The sequence below is a fragment of the Psammomys obesus genome, unplaced genomic scaffold, assembly GCF_907164565.1.
Source record: "Psammomys obesus unplaced genomic scaffold, mPsaObe1.curated_primary_1811, whole genome shotgun sequence".
NCBI lineage: Eukaryota > Metazoa > Chordata > Mammalia > Rodentia > Muridae > Psammomys > Psammomys obesus.
In genome coordinates this window covers 20,487,537-20,509,890 of record NW_026591598.1, presented here as the reverse complement: position 1 = coordinate 20,509,890, position 22,354 = coordinate 20,487,537, and the positions used below count along the sequence as shown (strand labels likewise).

Genomic DNA, 22,354 nt, shown 5'->3' with positions numbered 1-22,354 from the left:
ACAGTTCCCATTCAGGCTCTTCTGTCTAGGGGATGGCACCACCCACAGTGGGCAGGCCTTCCCTCCTCAGTGAATGTGATTGAGATAATCCCCCACAGACATAGACATACCCACAGGGCAACCTGGGCTGGCCGGTCCCTCACGCAGACTCTCATCCCACACGCTCTCTAGATTGTGTAGAGGAGATAACTACAATCAACCATTTTGGCACAAGGGGTGAAAGTGTGAAAGGTGCTAAGGTTGTGACCCGGAAGTAAGGAAGAGTGTCTTTGGCAGGATTAGCAAATCAGACTGTAAGTCCAGAACGTGGTGGGTCTGACCACATTTGTTTCTAGTTAAAAAAAAAAAAAAAAAAAAAAAAAAGATAACAGGTACAAAACTACAGGTAGATAACCTACAGTGAGAAGCCACCAACAAAGCCCAGGGGTAAGTGTTTAATGTGTGGCAGTCACAAGGGAAATCTTGCAAATCAGGAAGGAAGCCGGGAAACAGGACAGGACCAGAAGAGGAACTTTCCTGAGAGGAAAACAGCAGTGGCTAATATACTTTCCAGGAAGTAGCTGTTTTTTTGTTTGTGTGCTTGTTTTTTTTAATTAAGGAAGGGTAAAGCAAGACAATGACACTCTGGAAGACAAGCTGGAAGGGGTAGTGCAGGCTTAATCTTCGTGAGTTCAAGGCCAGCCTGGTCTACATAGTGAGACCCTTTCTAAACAAACAAACAAACAAACAAACAAACAAACACACCACCATGAAATCAGAGCGTCATCTGTATTCTGGAGCAATTCCCTGGCTTCCTCTGCCTCCGAGGTAACACTGAACTCTGTGCCACCTTTGCAGATGAAGGGCTGGCACTGGGAAAGGGTCTTTCCTGTCAGAGCCTGTATGTCCGTAAGTTGCTGCACTGTTTTCTTTGGCACCTTCCGTCCTAAGGAGGCTTTAAACTTCTCTGGAGGAAAACACACATTAGTGCTTACATGGCTACAGCTGGCTGTTTGCAGCACGTGTTCTCTTGCTCCAGGTGCCCGTGGCTCTGCCTGACCTGCTGGTGATTGCCAGCACGGAGCAGTGTCTGTAAAATCGGCAGGTGGGGTGGCAACTTCAAGACCCAGGGTCCATCCAGGTGGTAGTTGTAATCCTGTGGAAGGGTCCTCTCATCCCCCTCCCCCACTTTTCAGACAAACTGCCTCTGTTTGGAGTAGTGGGGCTGAACATTCTACGCCTAGCCCAGGGTGGGTAAGCAGCCCTCCTCCTGCTTTCTCCCTCCCGGGGTCACTGGGAATGGATGACGCTTCTCTGTTTTCCTCTCCCGGATCTGTGAATCCCGCTGCCAGCGGTCTGGTGTCCTGGGTCTGGCGCTTCCTGGGCTGTGGACAGGAAGCGGTTACTCCAGCCCTGAAGCCGGCTCTCCAAGTAACAGCCCCCTTTGCATCACGGAAAGGGGACAGCAGAGCTGAGCGGGCAGGGGACAGCGCTGCAGTAGGTCGCAGCAGGGGCTCTGTCAGCATGTGTCATTCCGCAGACCCCCGCCGTCAGGCCAGGCTGCGGAGAACTGCAAGGCAAAGGCACCCGGAGGAGTGAAGGATGAGCCAGCGACACCGGTGGGCCCCCAGCGGCAGAGCGCCGTCCCGGGGAGCTGCTGCTGCGCACACCTCTCGCCGTCTTCCCAGGCTGCAGCGGCCCCTCTGACCCAGAAGCCGGACCGGAGCCGCGGAGATACAGCCTGGACCCAGGAGCCTCCGGCTGCCGCTGGTGAGGCCAGCTCCCCAGAGAGCCTGGGCAGCGCTTTGCCTGCAGCTGGTGCTGGGACGCAGCAGGGCTGGAACCCTCTCTAGCCAGTGGGTCTGAGGAGCACCGGAGAGGCCCCGCACATCCAGGCTCCTTCCTCGGACAGAGGAAGTAACTCCTGTTACAGGGGCAGTTTAGATTGAGCTCCAAGCTAAGGCTTGTAGCCCCACCCCCTCAGGTTTGCACAGCCTTTGGGGTGTCGTTTCTCACCTGAGTGGGGTTTGAGAAAAAAACAAAACTGCAAGGAGCAGGGCAGGGTGCTGAGGGCGAGGCAGCCCTGTAAACTTTGGAGGCGGGGACGTTTTCTTGAAGGGGGCAGGTGTCCCGAAATCTACCACTGTTTTGGGCTAGTGATAAAGACTGCTGGTGAGACGCTAAGAATTCCATCACAGCCACAAGACCAAGAGCAAGGACCTACGACAGTCATGGAGGCCACGCTGACAGCAGCCAGTTCCCCCACGGGCCGCGTTACCTTCTCGCGGGTCTTCGGCCAACAGTGCCAGCTGATGGAAGCAGGTAGGATGTGGCCAGAGTGAGAAGCAGAATCTTCTGGCAGTGGAGGTCTGTCAGTGTGTGTGTGTGTGTGTGTGTGTGTGTGTGTGTGTGTGTGTGTGTGTCTGATCTCTTTCTCCGTGTTATTCTGGGTGACACTTACCTGCGATGTGATAGCTGACATTTATCACTTTAAATGCTAAACTTTTTAGGCCTGACTCTGAGACTTGAAGCTAGCATCGGGGCATGATGAGTGAGGGTCCCTGCTTGTCTTTTTTTCTTTTCTTTTTTGGACTGTTTTCTCTGGCCAGCTGCTGGAGGAGGGAAACCTGTCCAGAAGAGAGAAGGTAGAATGGTGAGTGGTGAGGGTCCCCACCTTTGGGGACAGCTGTCAGTCGTGGACCAGTTGCCTCTCTGTTCTTTGCCTCTCTGCTGCAGCCATGCCTCCAGGCACTGTTGGAGTAGCTTGGACGCCCGCGGTTGCATCTTCGCGGGCTCTTGGCCCTGCCAGGGGATGTCTCAGGCAAGGCATCCTTTGCTCATGGGTCTGTCTGGTGTTTTAAGAAGATGGGAAAAGTTGGCGTCGCTGCAGTCATAGCTCATGCCAGCCATCTTGCTAAGATGTGGGTTTGATCACAGAGTAAAGTCAGGTACCGGTAAATGGTTCCATGTGAGTGATCGCTGGAGGGGAGCCCACAAACACTGCTTACGGTGCTGTGGGAACCAACTCAGAACTGTGTGTCTGTTTGTCTGCCTTTTATTTATTTATTGAGTTTGTTCCTATGGAGGAAAGGACTGAGTTTAAGTGTAATTGTGTATTTTGCCTCGAGGCTCAGGAAGATGTTGGAAGACCGTTGTCTTAGTCTGGGGCTGAGTAACGTGGATACTTTCATGGGTGGTTCCATGACCGTGGGAATGGCAGACCCTTCCTCCATCCCTGGGATGTCTTACTCTAGGTATAAGACAGAATATCTGGATGGAGGCCATCTGTTTTGGTCAGCCCACAGGGAAGGCCCTGTGCCTTCAGAAGCACCGCATGGCAGAGATGTTGGAGTCTTGCTTGCTTCTAACCAGCATGTGTCTGCACAGAGTGGCAGGTTGGGTCCTGGTTTCACTTTTATAAGTTATAAGTTGTTTGTCCTTAGGCAGGATTCCTAGCCTCTCTGTGCCTCAGTCTTCTCATCTGTGGAGTGGGGGATGCCAGGCATCATTACACAGGGTCATTGGAAAGGTGAGACAAGCTAACACATGGTGGATACCTTTGTGTAGGCCTGTGTGGCCAGCTGGCCTTGCAGAGATGGGCACGGTGGCCTTGCAGAGAAAACTGGAGCACAGAACATCCCTGTCTTCCCCACAGCTGGATTCTGGTTTATCCAGAGACTGAGAAACTCCCACTCCTCTGTCTGTCTGTGAAACAGTCTATCTAAAAAGGTAACTTCCACCCAGGAGGGCTAAGGGTTGCCCTGCTTCTCTGAGGTTGCTGGGGTAAGGCAGATTGGATTTCTAAAGCGCCTCGGTCCCCTGTGGCTTTATCCTCCCTCCTTTGCGAGTACCCTGACCTGATTCCAGGTCATGAAATCTTCTGTCTCCTTTGTAAACCAAACCAAACCAAACCAAACCAAACCAAACAGACACCACAGCTCCTTTATGTCAAGAGAGTGCTGAGAGGCAGGATGACAACAGTCCTCTCTAGGGAGCACTCTCTCCCTGAAAGAACTCAAGGAGGAAGCGTTAGCCTGTAGTCAAAAGAGCTCACTAAATTAGGAGGCGGAGGGATGAAGAGAAAACCTGACCTCTTCAGGCAGCCATTTGCAGACGGTTAGTATCATAAAAGGGATCTTAAATGTACGTTTGAATGATTTGCAGACTCCAGAGCTCTGCAGCTGGGTTAATCATGGCTGTTCCCTGGGGAACAGTGCCTGTCAGCCCCATGTATTCTTGTGGTGTTCCCTGTGCGCTATCTGTGATGCCAAGACTGGCAGGATCTACAGGGTGAGGTATGGCTCTTGCTGGGGGATGCTGGTCTGGCTTGCGGTAAACACACATCATGTTGAGGAAATGAGACACTGATTTCTCAACAGTGACCTTTTCCTGGCCACCTTCCTTCTATTTTGTGAAAACTATTTTCCACAACTAAAGAAAAAAAACAACAACAAGACAACCCTAACCAATTACCACATGCAAAGGTAACACTCAAGGGTGGCCTGCAGGGAAGGAAATCTTTGATGGCATGCTTCAAGCCTGTGACTTTAACCTCAGAAAGACATGTTCCTGATGGTGACTCTGGCTAATTGTTCACATCCATAAGTATCTCATGTCTTAGAGGAAGAAGTTGGATATTGAGAATGAAGCAGTAAGGATTCATAATAAGATATGATGTGTGTGTTATGGTGTATGTGTGGGTATCAAGGATTTTGGAGACATAGATAGATTCCTGGCAGCCGAGGTAAAACTGGGCATGAACGAGAGCCCCTGTAACTCTGACCCAGTGAACAGCAGTAGTTACGTCAACATTGGCTGGCCTGTAGAATGAATATAAACATCTTTTTTTAATTTAGTCCCATCTCAACTATTGCTGGCTGTATAAACTTTGCAAACTTGAAAATCCTAGAGCAGATGTTGGCAAACAAAAGTACTGGGGCTGAATCTGGCCCACTACTTCCTTTTATAAATTAAGTTTAATTGACACACAGCCATGCCCAGTCAAGTACATTTTGTCCATACTGCTTCCGTGCTACAGTGGTAAAGTCCACCAGGATCATGTACTTGTGACCAGGGTCATGTAGTCTATATAAGTGAAAATACTGACTGGTTCTTTGCAGAAAAGCACTTTCCTGACTCTTGCTGTCTTAGTTAGGGTTGCTATTGCTGAAATACTCTGACCAAAAGCGACCTGGGAAGGAAAGGGTTTATTTGTTTTCCATATCCTGAATCCCAGTCCACTGAGGGAAGCCAAGGCAGGAACTCAGACCAGGTGGGAACCTGGAGAAAGGAGCTGATGGAGAAGCTGTGGGGTGCTGCTCACTGGCTTGCTCCTCGTGGCTTGCCCAGCCTGCTTTCTTATAGAACCCAGGACCACCAAGCCAGGGGTCCTCTATCCGCCATGAGCTGGGCCCTCCATCATCAGTCACTGAGAAAATGCCCACACTCAAGAGCCCACTCATATGGAAGTATTCTCAATTGAGATTCCTTCTTTTCAGATGAATCTAGCTTGTGTCAAGTTGCCACCAAAACTATCCAGGACCCTGGCCCTAGATCAACAGATGTGACAAACTGGTATAGACCAGGCTCAAGCCTGGAAGCTTGGTTCCAGCTGACTCTACAGGGTATCTTCTTCCCCTCACAGCCTCTGCCACCAGCACAACGCAACACTGTTCGTCTAGGAAGCATCCGCAAGGCTGGGGAGGCTATAATGAAAACAGATGCACGCCCAGGTCCAGAGCACCCGAGCTAGATTCCATCTTCTAGCCTATTTCCTAGTCAATGTTTAAGGTTTGGGGGTTGGATGAGTTGGGATTTAAACCTTTGCTAGCCTAGTTTTGGATCCTATACTCAAAATGGCCATGCCAAGGGCTAGAGATGTGGTTCAGAAGTAGAATGCTTGCCTAGCAATTGCAAGGGCCAGGATTTTGTCCCTAGCATCACACAATCAAAAGTCAATAGACCGCCATTTCTACAGAGTTTTGATCTTAATCAGGTCTTAAGGATGTAGAGGGGACCTTCAATGGCTCTGATGCTGTTGTGTACCTTTGACCCTCACCATGGTCCTTCATCCCACTCCTGATACCTAGACCCATGAAGATGCTAGTTTTTGACAGTTATTTCTAACTCATAATGCATAGGGTTTTTCTTTTCTCATTTTCTACGTTAGTCTCAAACAGTAGGTGAGAGGTGGGCTTGTATGGACACATCTGCCGAATGAAAGCTCTGCCCTTCCTGCCTCATGCCTCCAAGTGGGAGCTGTCATTGCACTGTCCAGCACCCTTCTCCTTTATGGTTTCTCTTTAACATCGTGCTAAGGATGCTGTAGAGTCTGACAGGACAGACAGCAGAGACTCCAGCAAGTGTGTTCTTGACTTTAGTGTAACTGAGCAATTTGCCATCTTGTCTGTCTCTTCACTGGTCTGCAGACTGTGACCAGACACATGCTTCTGACACAGGGTTTGGGTATATTTGCTGAGGACTCTTGACTCTTGTGTGTGTGTGTGTGTGTGTGTGTGTGTGTGTGTATGTGTGTGTGTGTATGTGTATGTGTGCATGTAGAGGCCAGTGACCAACCTCAGCTGTCATTCCTCAGGGACCAACCACCTTGTTTTTGAGACAGGGTCTCTCACTGACCTAGAACCCATCAAGTAGGCCCCCATGGATAAGACTATATCTGCCTACCCAGTGCTGGGATTACAAGCACTTTTTTTTTTTTTTTAAATGTGCTTTTAAAATGCAGTTCTAGAAGCAGGGCACGCCTGTAATCCTAGCACTCCAGAAGCAAAGGCAGGTGGATACCTATGAGTTCAAGGCCAACCTGGTCTACAAAGTGAGTCCAGTTCAGCCAAGGCTACACAGAGAAATCCTGTCTCAAAAAATACAATACAATACAATACAATACAATACAATACAATGCAATACAATACAATACAATACAATACAATAAAATAAAATGCAGGTTCTGGGGATCAAAATCAAGTGCTTGTGCTTTCAAGGCAAGCACTTTACTGACTGAGTCATCTCCCCAGCCCACCAGGGGCCTCTTGACCTTGGTATAGCTAGGCAACTTCCGTTCTTTCAGAGCCCATGAAATGTGCGACAGGCACACCTCCAACCTGGTGTGTGAGTGTGCATCTCTTGGGAAACTCTTGATTCACCTTGGCCTAGCATTCATTGTGGGGGTCACCAAAGCTTGCAGGAGGCTTGGCTTCCGGTCCCAGAGGCTGACGTGGGGAGCAGCCTCCGTGTCCTCTGAGTTAAACCGCAGCGTGTGTTTTGGAAAGGAAGCATTTCTACGCGTTTACCGAGCTTGACCACTTAGACTGAACTCACTCTGTCCATTGTGTTCTGCTGATACTGCAGGAAGCCAGGCCCAGCTCCAGAGGGGAGGGAAAGCAGAGGAGAGGACAAGGAGGCGACAGGGCTTCAGCACTTGAGCCACGGCTGCAGCTCTGCATGGTTCCTGTTGCGGCTCTGAAGCCACCACAAGGTTCCTATGAGCAGTTAGAGAAGGACTCACCCCCTTACTCCACACCAAATGTACAAGGCACAACGGTCCGTCTGTCTCTCTCACTCTTCAGGCCGGGGTCTGGTCATCCTTAGACCATGTTATTATGGCTTCCCCTGAAGGCTGCATCCCTTGCCCTGTCTTTAGAAGAGCACAGAGAGGCCCTTTTGAATAAGAAGTTACACGCATCAGGAGGCAATCTCCAGCTTTACAAGTGAGGAATTAAGGGAGTGACATTTAGGCTTTCTGCTTTGAGTGGAGCACACTGAGTACACGTGCGAAAGGCAAACAGACGAAGATGCCCAAAACAGAGGACACCTCTCCTGTCTCCATCTTCGAGAATGGAATAACAACATGGATTAAGGTTTCCTTGTAGACCCCTGTCTTAGGGTTTCTGTCACTGGGATAAACATGACGGAAAGCAACTTGGGGAGGAAACACTTTATTTAGCTGTTGCGCTTGTTTTAAAACTCTATTTTATTTGGGGTTCCTTGAAGCCTCTCCCTTCCACCAACCCTTTAACCTTAGGTAAGAGAGAGAAGGTTAGTGGGAAGAAGGGGTGCAGATCCCTTTACTTCTCCTGGCTGCTTAGGGTTGATGGGTTCTTTTGAGGCTATACCAATCTCCATCAACAACAGACTCAGCAAGTGGTCTCTACCAAACCGCCGAACCATGAAGCATCTCTCTGTGCCTCTTCAAGCCACCACAAGCCAAGACATGCTGTCTGGCTCTGGTCTCTCCAGACTGCCACATGCTGTACATTCTCTTTCTGGGCTCTCACATTTACACCCTCGGAGTCCTGGCCCACACTCCGTCTGTGCTTCTGAGGCAGGCCCTTACCAGCTGGCAAAGACCACACCCCACAGGAGGCAATTATCGGTGGACAAATGAAAGCCCAAACTAGAACCCCATGCTTGGGATTAAAAACAAAAAACATATTTACATAACATAACTGAGTTTTTAAAGAAACCAAAACTTCCATTACATTTAGCTTACATAGTATAGTCCTTAATGGAAGGAAGTCAGGACAGGAAATCAAGGCAGGAACCTGGAGGCAGAAAGCCATGGAGGAGTACTGCTTACTGGCTTGTTCCTCCTGGCTCGCCCAGTAAACTTTCTTATAACATCCAGGACCACCTGCCTAGGTGTGTCACCGCCCACAGTGGACTTGGTTGTTTCACAGCAATCATCAACCAGGAAAATGCTAGACAGACTTGTCGATAGTCCTGTCCCGTGGAGGCATTTTCTCAACTGAGAGTTCCTCTTCGCAAAAGAATTTAGCTTGTGTGAAGTTGACAGAAATATAGCCAAGACAACCCCAAAGTCAGATGTCATGGTCCAGCATCTTTCCTGGTGGGAAACCCTGTGATTGACATTCCAGACCTAGATTTAGCATGGTGAGCTGCTGACACTGTTGTGGAATGCTGTCTTCTGGTCATGACACAGACACAGCCATTTGGAAATCAGAGGTGTTATTACTTCCAGACCTCGCCAGATCAGGACTAATAATAATTCCTCAAAAAATAGGGGCTGAGGAGGGTCATTAGGCCTGTAACCAAGATCCTAGCCAGTCTTCCTCCAGCAGCCAACCCTGGCCCTCAATGTGGGTATATCTGTTACTGAAGGAGAGACAGAATTCTAGATGGTTGGACTCTGAGCCTTGTCCCACCACAAGGAAGCCCTCGGTTCCAATGAACAGATTCCATGGGGTGGGGCTATTTCCAGTGTTGGCAATGCTCCATCTTTTGCTCTTGTTCCATGATGGTCTCCTAATTGGCTCTCTGTTTGTCCTCCAGCTTCTTAGTATTCCTGTGATACGGTGACCGGAGCACAGGATGGTGGCAAGTAGGCTTGACAGCCATGTTTCCTCCTTTGAGTCCTCAGTGTTTCCTATTTTTTTCTTCATCACAGGCAGCTGAAAAAGACACAGTGGGGGGGGGGGGAGAAAAATAAACTAATTAGCTTAGTTTATTTTTAGCTTGAGGCTCCCAAATATTCCAGTTTTTGACTTGAACTCTTGCTGACACAGGATGGACATTGGGTGCTGCTGTAAACCGGACGATCTTAGCCAGGCCTTTAAAGCCCAGGTAGCCACAGAGCTGATCTCTGCTCTTGTGTGTGCACTCACATTCATGTGCAAATGTGTGTTACAGGTGTATGGGCGTGTGCACATGAGCATGTCTAGGGGCCAGAGATCGACCTTGGGCATTGTTCTTCAAGTCCCATCTATCCTGATTTTTGAGACAAAGTCTCTTATTGATCTGCAGAAGATAAATCGTAGAGTAGACTAGACTGCCAGTGAGCTCAGGGATCCACCTGCCTGCGCCTCCCTAACGCTGAGATTGTAAGCCTATAGTACCACGTGTGGGGTTTTAACATTGGAACTCAGTCCCCGTACTTGTGTGACAAGCACCACACTGATTACACTATCTTCCCAGACCTTTGTTTGTTGGTCTATTTTGTTTTGTGTTTGTTTTTTTGTTTGCTTGTTTTGAGACAGGATCTCATATAACCCAGGCTGACTTCAAATTCTGTGTGGCTGATCCTGGCCTTGAGCTCTCGATCCTTCTCTCTCCACTTCCCACGTGATTAGATCACTGGTGTGGGTGGGCTACCACCCAAGTCTATTCTTTTGTTTTCAATGGCAGCAGTCCAGGGCAAGGGGAAAGGCCTAGATTTGGTGAAATAGTGGGAGGTATTGCAGGGAAATAAGAAAAATGCACATGCTGGGAGGCGGGGAGGGAGTCAGTTAGGCATCCAACACTACCCTTGGCTTTGAAACTCCAGGGATTAGGTGATCACTGGCTTCCTTCTTGGAGTCCTTAATGCTGAAGTCCCCTGAGGAGAGGGGCCGAGAAGGTGCCTTTCCTTTTCCAGTCGGGGTGGCTTCTCCACTGGTCTCTTCCTTGGGGACCGTTAGCTGGTCGCTTTGACAGGAGCTGTCTTTAGTTGGCCCAGTGTGGTCGGTTGTCTGATATAGCCCCCCAAATTAGGTTTGCTTTGCTTCTCCTGGATTTCCAAACCTCACCCAGACAACCCCTTTAGTTTGGGCAGAGCTCTTAGCAGGACAAACTCCCCAAAGCTCTTCCCCAAGGAAGTGAGAGTAGCTGCAGGTTTCTCAGATGAGAGGGAAAACACACCAAGTGCCCAGAGATGGTTACGGAGTGAAGCTCAACCACTGGAACTGATAGGCAGAGGGAAGTGAGGAGGGCTTCCCCATAGCTGGGAGACCCACCAAGCGGTAAGGGTTTATTAGAAGGCTTGAAAGATCCAGTGTGAGTGATGTTTAACATAGGAAGATTGTCAGAATGGGGCTGTAGCCACCATGAAAATGCTGTCCAGAGTGGCTCCGGGATCCCTTCCATCTCCTCCCTCCATCTCTCACAGCAGGGACATTCAGAACTGGTGAAATGTCCACCCCAGGTTTTCTTGCAGTCTCTGACTGTCTTTCTTTTGAATCAATTCAGCTCCCATCCATCTTCCTGAGCACGTAAGACAGGAGCTAGACAAGGCAGACACAGTGTCTAGGCTTTGACTGGAAAGGGACACATATCTTCCCCCAGCCTTTATATCACTGTCCACCCGAGGCCTGCACACAGTTTTTTTTTTTAACCCACATGAAGCAATGCAATGTGCCCAGGAGGGAGTCTGAGCCTGAGTCACCAAGGTGAAGGTCACTCTACTGGGCTCCAGAGGACAAAGCTGAAGCCTCGATGGTAGCTGAGCTACCAAGCAGGGATCCATATTCAATGTGGTGTTTCCTGAACCTTGAATTTTTGTCTTTGATCTTCTGAAGTCGTTATCAGGAACCCACTGTAAGGGCACAGCAGAATGCTTGGGGAGAAGCCTGGCTTGAGGACAAGAGTAAAGGAAAGTTTGCTGCCATCTATCTCTGCTGGTCAACAGAAGTAACATGGCACAGGGCAGACAGCCACCTCACACGGGAGAGTTAAAGAATTTCAGGTGGCTTTGTGGGAGGAAGCGTTCCTTGAGGCAGGAAGTCAGATGTCTTGATCTTGAATATGGGCTGAGAAGTGAGTCTCAGAGGAATGTCTATTCCCTGGTATTCTCTGAGTTACTTCAGCCCTGTCAGAATCCTTGGAGGCCACAGCACTCCAGGTAGCAGAGAGAGTTTCTTGTCTTTAGTCAGACATGATAGATGGGGTATCTCTTGGATATCTGCTATGGTAGAGGCAAAAGTCTATCAAGGACACAGAAGCAGGTCTTTAGCTAGATCCATGCATTTAGTGAGGCAATTTCTTAGGTAGAGGGATTCGGAATGGGACTGGCCCAGGGAGGGGATGGCAGCAGGACTCAGACTGGCAAGTGCCCTGGCATGCTAGCGATTAGGCCACATCCTTGTTGACATGGAGAAGAGGCATAGGTGAAATCCTGGGACAGACAGAAGTGAAGGAGGAAGTAAGGACTGGGTACAATCAGGACCAGGATGTTGGGAACCCTCTCCCTGCCTCTACTAGGAGACACTCCTTTTGTCTGTTGAAGAATTCCCAGGATTGAAGAGTTGGGTTAAGAGGTCAGGCCAACCAGTGCTGAGACCATCACAGGTGGTTGGAACCAGGCCTGATGGAGGCCAGTAGCACCACTGGGACAGACACACAGCTGGACTGTCGACAGTTTTGTTTTAATTTTGGTCAGGGCCATTGAACAAGAATAGCTGGACTCAGTTGTCTAAGTTAAGTTATTTTCTCTCAACACTTTAGGCGTGACACACTTCTGTCTTCTGCCTTCTGATATCACTGTTGGCCAGAGTGATCTTGGGGTCATTCTCTGTAGGGAGCCTGCCTTTTGTAAGCACATGCCTTTAAAAATCCTTATCCTACAGGCTCTGTAGTTTTACTATAACACATCCCAGAGTGGATCTAATTTTATTTATTCTATTTGGGGCAAATGCTTGGATCTGAGGATTTACGCCTCAGTTCTGAAGAATGTTCATCCTCCCTTCCCTTCCTCTTCCTTTACCTCCCCTTCTGTTTCTTTTCTCTATCCCCTTCATTTTTATCCTCCCCTTTACTCCTTCTCTTCTTTTTCCTTCTCCTTCTCTTCCTTCCCTCCTGTCTTCCATTTCTTCCCTCCCCTTTTTTTTCTATTCAATCCTTTCTTCTCTCCCTTCCCATTTATTTATTTATTTATTTATTTATTTATTTATTTATTTATCTATTTATTTATTTATTTATTTTATTTATCTATCTTTTTCTTTCAATAAGTTCTCACTATGCAGCTGAATCTGTCCCTGAGCTTTAGATCCTCCTGTCTTAGCCTCCCAAGGGCTGGGATTATGGGCACATGCCACCACCAGCTTCAGCACTTTCTTTTTCAAAAAAGTTATTTATTATTTTATTAATTACAGTTTATTCACTTTTGTATCTGAGCTGTAGCTGTAGTTCCTTCCCAACCCTACCCTCCCTCCCTCATCTCTTTCCATGCCCCTCCGCAAGTCCACTGATAGGGGAGGTCTTCCTCCCCTTCCCTCTGATCCTAGTCTATCGGCTCTCATCAGGACTGGCTGCATTGTCTTCTTCTGTGGCCTGGTAAGGCTGCACCCCCCTCAGGGGAAGGTGATCAAAGAGAGGGCCACTGAGTTCATGTCAGAGACAGTCCCTGTTCCCATTACCAGGGAACCTACTTGGACACTGAGCTGCCATGGGCTACATCTGTGCAGGGGTTCTAGGTTATCTCCATGAATGGTTCTTGGTTGGAGTATCAGTCTCACAAAGGACCCCCTGTGCCCAGATTTTTTTTTATCTCCTTGTGGAGCTCCTGTCCCCTCCAGATCTTTCTATCTCTCCCTTCTTTCACAAGATTCCCTGCACTCTGCCCAAAGTTTGACTATGAGTCTCAGCCTCTGCTTTGACACCCTGCAGGGTAGAGTCTTTCAGAGTCCCTCTGTGGTAGGCTCCTGTCCTGTTCCTTGCTTTCTCAGACAGTTAGGAATAGTGCTACCTCAAGATCCAGCTATACCACTCCTAAGCATATATAAAAGATGTTCAAGTATACAACAAGGACATTTGTTCAGCCAAGTTCATAGCAGTTTTATTTGTAATAGCCAGAAGCTGGAAAGAACCCAGATGTCCCTCAGTTGAGGTATGGATACAGAAATTGTGGTGCATTTACACAATGGAATACTACTCAACAATTAAAAACAAGAAAATCATGAAATTTTCAGGCAAATGGTGGAAACTAGAAAAGATCATCCTGAGTGAGGTATCCCAGAAGCAGAAAGACATACATGATATATACTCACTTATAAATGGATATTAGACATATAATCTAGGATAAACACATTAAAATCTGTACACATAAAGAAGCTAAGCAAGAAGGAGGACCCTGGGTAAGATGCTCAATTCTCATTCAGAAAGGTCAATGGGATGGACATCAGAACAGCACCTTATTTCTCTGGACAGGGTTTCTCTGCCATTCTTTTCATTCCTCCCTTTAAATAAATATTTCTCATCTGCACTGAAGTTTTCAGTCTGAACTCCTCCACATGTCCCATCTCTGCCTTTAAGCTGTGCTCTATAAATTGTCTTAAAAATAATCTTCTGGTTCATTAATTCTCTTTCTGGCTGTGTCTAATCTTCAGGCAACTCCAGACAATCTGATTTTTATTCAAATGTCTTTTTATCAACCTCAAGAGGTTATATGTGAGTAACTTTCAAATCTTGCTGACATTCTCGTACATTTTAAGGTAATCTCTTATTCTTGACTTTACCTTTAATTTGTTTGACTATTCAAACTAATGGTTTGCAACCTTTCTAATATTGCAATTTTTAAATACAGTTCCCCATATTGTGGTGATCCCCCAACCACAGAATTATTTTCATTGCTACTTTATAACTGTAATTTTCTATTGTGATGAATCATAATGTAAATGTCTGTGTTTTCTGATGGTCTTAGGTGACCCCTATGAAAAGGTCATTTGACTCCAAAGGGGTCACATCACACAGGTTGAGAACCACTGGTTTAGACCATCTATCTGATAAAGGAATTTCATGCTATTTAGTTGTAGCTTGATAGTATTTGATAAACTCTACCTTGAGGTACTATTATCATAGCGAATTTTAATTTCTGGGCTGAGGATTTCTTCAAATTCCTAGTAATGTAAATTCGAACATAACGTTTTTGAGAGAAGATCAGGGTAATGAATGATTTAAGAACATCTTGCCTCTAGTACCCCCACCTTCTCACCATTGCCCTCCAGACACACAGCTTTCCTCATATTGAAAAATGATTAGCTTTTAATTTTTAAAACTCTGCGTGTGTGGGTGTGTGTGTACATATGCGTGTGAATGCAGTTGCCTGGGGAGGCTGAAAGAAGGTATCCGATCTCCTGAAGCCGGAGTTACAGGGAGTTGTGAGGTACCTGTATCGGTGCTGGGAACTGAACTCGGGTCCTCTGCTAGAGTCGTCTCTCCAGCCCTCAATTCTATGCCAACACTTGTATGCCAAGTCCTGTGTGTTTTGAAGGTGAAACAATGTATCCGTGTGTATGTGTGTGTGTGTGTGTGTGTGTGTGTGTGTGTAGTTGTAGTTTCTACTTCTTCATCCTAGCAAAGTAAGACTCAAACATCACTTAGCAAGCCCAGCAAGGCCTCTGAGCCAAGCACGAGCCTGCTCGCCTGTGTCTCTGACTTTCAATTCTATATTTCAATGTATATTCTATATATTCTGTGGACGTATTTGTTTCCTTGGCCTCTGTAACACTTTCACAACCCCATTGGCTTGAACCAATAGACTTTTATTCTCTTGCATTTTGGAAGCCAGCCAGAAGTGTGAAATCAGGGTGACAGTAGGGCTGTACCCCCGTCCTGTGTTCTTGGAGAATCTGCTGCTTGCCTCTTCTAGCTTCTAGTGACCGATGGCACTCCATAGTGTGTTTACACAGCACTCCTGCCTTCTGTGGTGACATTGCTCCTTCTCTTGCTATGTGTGGGATCTCTCTGTCTCTGTCATATGAAGATATGATGACATGTAGTTCCTGAACATTCCAGAAAAATCTTTCTACACCTAGACCCTTAACCCACTCCCATCCATAATGCCCTTTACTGTGTAAGGTGACAGGTAAATGTCAGGATGTGGGTACCCTTTAAGGGGCCATTTTTTATAGCCTCAGGCAAATTTTGATATGAGAAGTCATTTTGGCATGTACAAGGATGTTCACTATATTTCTAAATGGCATGCAGGCTTGTTTCCTCTTCACATCACTCTATTGTGTTTGTTCTATGAAAACCAGATAGTCCAAAGGATCTCCAGGCTGAGGGGGAAATGCTTGCCTCTGGGACAGGACTGTTTCCCGAGGACCAGAGGCTGAGGATGCTGAGCTGGAGATGCTGTCTGGTAACCAGGAAGTGACTCATCGTACCTTTGGGGACAGAGAAACTAGGCTTTGCTTTGACCCACACTGTGTGTTCCCATGGGACTGGCCCACGCTCCGCCACCTCCTTCATCTCATTTTCCTCTTTGCCTGTGTTTGCGCCTATCTGTGCCTCTTGGCTCTTGTGTATGGCTTCGCCTATGGCAGCTCCATGTGACCACTTGAGAACAGACCTTGAACCTGTCTGACCCTTTTGCTCCAGACACTGCCCAGGACATCCACCTGGGAGTTTCTCAGGCACTTACCGGGTACCAGTGGATGGCACCAAGACCAGAGCAGGACCAAGTCTGGAGCTGACTCCTGCTGAGCTGAGTATATTCGGGACATTCTGTCCTGGTCCAAAGCTTCCTTCCTAGGGACACTCAAGCAAACTGAGCCAGAGGTCATGTCATGTGTCTCGTGGCTCTCTGAGGACAGAGACTGACCAGTCATTGCAATGCAAAACACCCAGTGTTGTCGGGGGATGTCGTAGAGTGATGGTGGCAACTTTTGGCTGCATTAACTCGGAGGGAGAAAATAGCTTTTATGTGTGGCATTCACTCCTGTCCCTCTTGATGTGTCCCTACCCTCTGTTTAGGACAAAAACCTTAACTGTGAATATGTGTGTGTGTGTGTGTGTGTGTGTGTGTGTGTGTGTATTGCTAGGGTCTCTTATCATTCAGTACAGGTTCAAACTTTCTTGATAGCTGGAAGCAAACTTCGTGTTTTACACCCTACTCCTGGAGGTGGTGGGCAATATTGTCTTCTGTGATGGTGACCAGCCCCTAAGCTATGAACTAGGAGTTGAGCAGAGAAGATTCTAGGCCCTAAATACCCTGGGGCATTTAAACAGGCCAGGGATGGTAGAGAAGGACCATTCCCCGTGACTCACAGTCTAATGATGACTGGAAGAGTGACAGGGCTCAGGATAAGGCCTTTGGAGAAGTGTGTATCAGTGTGTCTATGGGCTGCCTTGGACTGATGAAGGCTCACATATGCAGCCCCCTTATCTAGGAAGACAGGAAGAAAGTAATAATCTCTGATGGTTTGGGAGCAGCTTCTCCAACCTGGACTCCGTATGGCCCCCTGCACTTGAGTGAAGACTCTTACAGTCCAAGTGAGGCGATACGACTCTGCTGTTCATGAGAAGAATGGAATGTGCTCTTCTTCAGCTAGAGCTGATGCCCTGTGTGAACTGTGGGGGTCTGGAGAAAGAAAGGGCAGGTGCGAGTCAGCAGCCTGCGTCAGGCCGGGAGTGTGGCCCACTCACATAGGTGTTTGCAAAAGGAGCCGAGTTTGATTCCCAGGAGCATGTGTAAATAGATGTTTTTAGGTTGATAGATATAAGATATGATAAGAAAGTGATTTAGGTATAGAACTTTGGACTCACCAGGATAGGATGGATAATAGAATACTTTTCCCAAGGATGCCAAAGACGAATGGACAGGACATTGTAAATGTAATCTTACCTCATAATTCTCATAATTATTCTTATTTTATACAGTTTATTAATGTTAGAGAAAAAGCCTTTTTTTTTTTAAACTAAAAGGGAATATGTAATGGAAGTGTCTGTTTCTTTCAAAACTCAGTTATTTTATGTAAATATATTTTATGTATAAAATATAAAATATATAAATATTTTATGTAAATATATTTTAGTTTTAATCCCAAGTGTGGGATTTCAGCTTGGGTTTTAGTTTGTCCATAGCTGATAATTGCTTCTCCAGCCTGTCTTGTGCAGCATGGAGAAGGGCATGGTCTAGGACTCTGAGGAATATAAAATGTGAGCAACCAGCAGGAGAAGGTGTGGTGGCTTGGAGAAGATAGACGGAGAGAAACATTTCAACGCGGCAGCTTGGAGGAGACTGCTGCGTTTGCTGTTTTCTGAGACTGCTCCAGCCCCAAAAGAACCTACTCACCCTAAACAGCTGGGAGAAGTGAAGGTGCCTCCTCTCCCCCCTAAGCTTCTCTCTCCTACCTAGGGTTGGGGGGTTAGGAGGAGGTAGAGGCACAAGTACCCCAAATAGAGTTTAAAAACATGTGCAATGACCCTGGCACTGAGGAGATAGGGACAGGGGATCCCTGGGCTCACTGGCCAGCCAGCCCTGCTGACTCGATGAGCTCAAGGCAGGAGACAAGGTGGTGTCGGAGGAACGACACCTGGGGTTGACCTCTAGCCTCATCTGTGTGTTCACATGAGCGTGCACACTCACACAAGTGGGTCAGCTAAGGAAAGGATACAAGACAGGCAGAGACAGCCTTGCTTCCAGCTGGCCTGAAGAAAACTGAACAAATTAAAAGAAAACTGCAACTATGGGTTTTTTTTTTTTTTTTAGCCAGTCAGTTTTTCTTCCTATAATAGAATTCATGGACTTGGTTTTATACCAGAGACACAGTTTATTTCCAGGGGCCCAGGAACTTGGGTTATTTGGAAAGCTGATGGTGTTGAGATGTGTTCTTGTAGCAGAGAAAGATACCCTCGCCTGCTCTAGCACGGAGGACCAGCGCTTTTCCTTTGAGGTTGGTGAACAAGGTCATGAGAAGGCAGGGGGGCTGTGAGGAAGCGCCTGCTCCCCTGCACAAAGCTGGCTGAGGCAGCCGAAGCTGTGCTTTGGTCTTGATGCCTCCAGCCAAGGAGGCTCCAGCTTCCACCGTTCGGTCCCCTGAGGATTAAGCAGTCATTAGTAATCTGCTTTGTCAGGTGGTGACTACTCTGGTTGTCCCTGATTCAAACAAAAGTTCCTTTGTGGCCACTGGCATTTGGGGAACAGAACTGTGGAGCCACATGGGGGCCAGGAGGCGGCCAGTGGGCCCTTAGCACTTTGCTCAGTGAAAGGTCCCTGATAAATGAGCCCCCGTTCAGTGTTCCTCCCAGCCGCTCTGTTGGTTGACTCTGGAATGATGGGAGGACTGGAGAAATGGCTCAGTTGCTCAAGTGCCTGTCACTTAAACATGAGGACCCGAGTCTGGATCCCAGGCCCTCATGTAAAAAGCTTGGCAGAGTGGGCACATGTTTGCAACCCCAGGACAGGGGAGACACAGATGGGAGGATCCCCGGGGCTCACTGGCCAGTCAGCCCAGCTCTGTCCCTGAGATCCAGACTACTGTGTGCTGCTCAGTTTTTGTCAGTTTGATATGAGTTAGGGCCATCGGTAAAGAGGGAACCTCAACTGAGGAAGTGCCCTCCTCCCACAGATTGGCCTATAAGCACACCTGTGAGACATTTTTTTGATTGACGGTTGATGTGGGCGGGCCAGTGCACTGTGGGTGGTGTCTCTTCCCTGGGAAGATTGTCCAGAGATGTATAAGAAAGCAGTCTGAGCAAGCCATGGGGAGCAAGCCAGTAAGTAGCCTTCCTTCATGGTCTTTGCTTGAATTCTACCTTCAGGCTTCTGGCTTGAGTTTCTGCCCTGACTTTCTTTGGTGTGATGTGGAGGTGTAAGAGGAAATAAACTCTTTCTTCCCCATCTTGCTTTTGGTCATGGTGTTTTATCACAGTGACAGAGATCAAACTAAGATACCCTGTCTCAAGAAGGAGTGTGGAGAGTGAATGAGGCAGACACATGACATGAACCTTTGGCCTTCACACATGCATGCCCACATGAACACACACACATACACACGCACACACACAGATCAACAAATGCACACACACACACACACACACACACACACACACACACACACACACTATAGAAGCTGTTGTTCACTTGAAGAGTTGTGGACTTCTGAAGTGATAAATAGGCCTGAACTGGGCTCGTGAGTTGCAGAGCCTTGGGCGCAGAGGTCATGGTACAGATGCTGAGAGTACAGAAAAGCAATTGTGGTTTTTTTCGAAGGGCAAAAAGGAGAAAATGTGGGGGGCCCTGGGCTGATTTGCTTTTCGAGGAGGGCAGAATTGGTGGGCTTGCAGCTCCCTTCTTGGAACTGATGGAGTTCCCACAAAACTCCGTGAGAGTAGGTCTGTGCATCCTGATTCCTGTAACACGTCTCGGCATAGCTCAGCTGTGAGATTGCCTATGGAGGCAGGAGCTCATAATTCTGGATCCTGATAGCCCTGGAATCTAGTCCTGAACTGTGGGATCGACTGGGACATCATTGGATGGAACTGACTCCTGTGGGAATGTGCATCTATGAGTGTGTTCATGTGCGTGCAGGTGAACATGTGTGCACAGATGTACTGAAGTTACCTGTCAACATGACTCATTGCCTGAGCATTGTCTACCTTGCTTTGGAGACAGAGTGGTTCACTGCCTAGAGCTCACCTAGTAGGCTCAGTTGGCTGGTCAGTGAGCCCCAAGGGACCTCCCTGTCACTGCCTTGCCAGCCAGTGTTATTATCATCCTGTTTCATTTTCTAAATGTGGGCCCTGGGGGGTTGAACTCAGATCCTTGTGCTTTTAAGTGTGAGAAATAGATTGCCATGGTCCATTCTCATTGTATATGCCAGCAGAACGTCCAGTGACATCAGAGGAGACTTCAGTTAGGGGACAGTGGCTCTGGATGATGAACAATGGAAAGGTCTGGAAGCTGACAGCAGGCTTACCTGTACGGGGGAAGTGTAGAGATCTCTCCTTCCTGGGTGAAGAGAAGAGCCGGAATGAAGGGATCCTAGGTCTGTCTCCCCAACCCCTTCGTGGGCCATTCTAGGATATCATCACCTTTCTTGGCTGGTGCTTAAGGCCAGGGCTGTAAGAAAAGGAGAGGCTAGAAGGCGTTTCTGAAGGGAGGAAGTCTGAATTAAAACCTGTGAGGGGAAGCTGCAGAGATGAGAATGCAGGGGTTGGGGGAGCCCAGAGGCAGCCCCGATGGCCTGTATTCTGGGCTGGCTTCATGAACTTGCTACTAAGATTGAGGCATGAAGAGCCCCCATTAAGCCCAGAGAGTGGTCCTCAGCCATCTCTGTGCATCAAGAGGCTGACCAGAAGGGTAAGGGTGTCTGTAAAGACTGGCATTTCCATTGGCTTCTTTAAACAGAGTTCAACACCCCCAACTTCTAAGGTCTTTTTCATAATAAGAGGTGATGGGTAGGGACTATAGACCACTGGGCAAGGCTGGGCAGGAGTAAGAGACTCCTGCTTTTTGATGCTGCCAGGAGAGGTGCCACTGATCTCACATCTATACGAATTCTCCCAATCTGAGTCATTTCTTCTATTACATATGCCTCCTAGAAGACCAGAGACAAGTGTTTTTGTGTAAATACGTTCCATCACCTAACAGGGCCCAGAGTGTCCCCATGTCTGAAACTTAAAATCTGAGTGACACCTGCAGTACTTCTGTGCAGAGGGAAGGGGGTGTCTAGTAAAAGAGTCACATGCCAGGAGTTTGGGTTGAGTCCGAAACCAAAGTCCTTCAAGGTGATGAGAGCACAGAGAAAGATAAAGGGATGATGAGCTTGGAGTACAAGCTACAGTACCACCCTTTACTAACTGTGTGACTTTTTTTTCCTTCATCTTATTATTGCTTTAAATCTCTCTGAACTACATTCAGGAATGGCTGTTTCATCACCTAGGTGCTTAGAGGGTTACAGAGAAAATCATGGCTTGAGTTTGAGGAATATGCTCCTGGAACAGCCCAAAGACCAGTTGTCTCCAGCCATAAGCAGCCTCTCCCTGCTCTGTCCTATCGCAGAGTACATAACCAGTCCTACTCTGGTGACCGTGACCTCCTGTTCTCTCAGGTCAGGAGAGCATCCTGCTCTTCCTCTGGCCCTTAGCAGCTACGTGATGACTGCCCTTCACTGACTGCTGACCGGAGAAGCTGTGGCGGTTGCTGAGCCACCCAGGCGGCTGATTTGCACATAGCCTGAATCAACAGCCTCACAGAACCGCTAGTCGCTCGCTCGCTGTGATAACAAGGGCCATTTAGTCAACTGCTGGGGCCGGAGCCACGCACGGAGCCACGCACGGAGGAAGAAGCCGAACCGAAACCGAGGGAGGCCTTGTGCTAACACCGCAGGACCACCTCTTATCTAAGGAGGAGGAGGGAAGATTCATGTGCCAAACACATAGCAAGGATAAAACTGGACGAGTTGGCTGGATTCCCATATCTGTAAATGAAAGGCTGTTTAATGAAAATTCTATACCTCAGGCAGGACTCACCTGCTGGCATGCATGGCGGAGAAGCCAAGGGGAGGCTGGGCCTCATTCTAGAATTCTTTTTTTGCAGCTTCTTTTTTAAGGCAGTATATCATACAGTCTAGGCCATACTCAAATGCCCTATAGGGCTGGGGATGACCTTGAACTTCTGATCCTTCTGCTTTCACCCTCTCAATGCTGTGATACAGGCATGTACCACCACACTTGACTTAGCAAGTTTTTTGTTTCTTTGTTTCTGGCCACATGGAAGATCTGAGCTACCCATGGCTGGGCTCAGCTCCCAGCTCTCAGCCGGTTCTTAGAAGCATTTCCAATCTGAGCCCACCTTGCCACACAAGGGACCTTGATGGGAACAATTCTTTCCAGAGCAGTCTTTTGACTCAGCGCTTTGCAATGG

The 22,354-nt window shown here is 47.9% G+C and overlaps 1 protein-coding gene across 1 annotated transcript in view; it reads left to right on the top strand.

The window, feature by feature from the left end:
- The first annotated feature begins 1,458 nt into the window (after window positions 1-1,458).
- Window positions 1,459-22,354, top strand: part of Kazn (kazrin, periplakin interacting protein) — a 912,709-nt gene continuing 891,813 nt past the window's right edge. Inside the window, exon 1 of the mRNA XM_055611282.1 lies at window positions 1,459-2,301. Within this exon, the coding sequence (XP_055467257.1) occupies window positions 2,211-2,301 (91 nt within the window). The 5' untranslated portion in view covers window positions 1,459-2,210. The remainder of the gene's footprint in view (window positions 2,302-22,354) is intronic.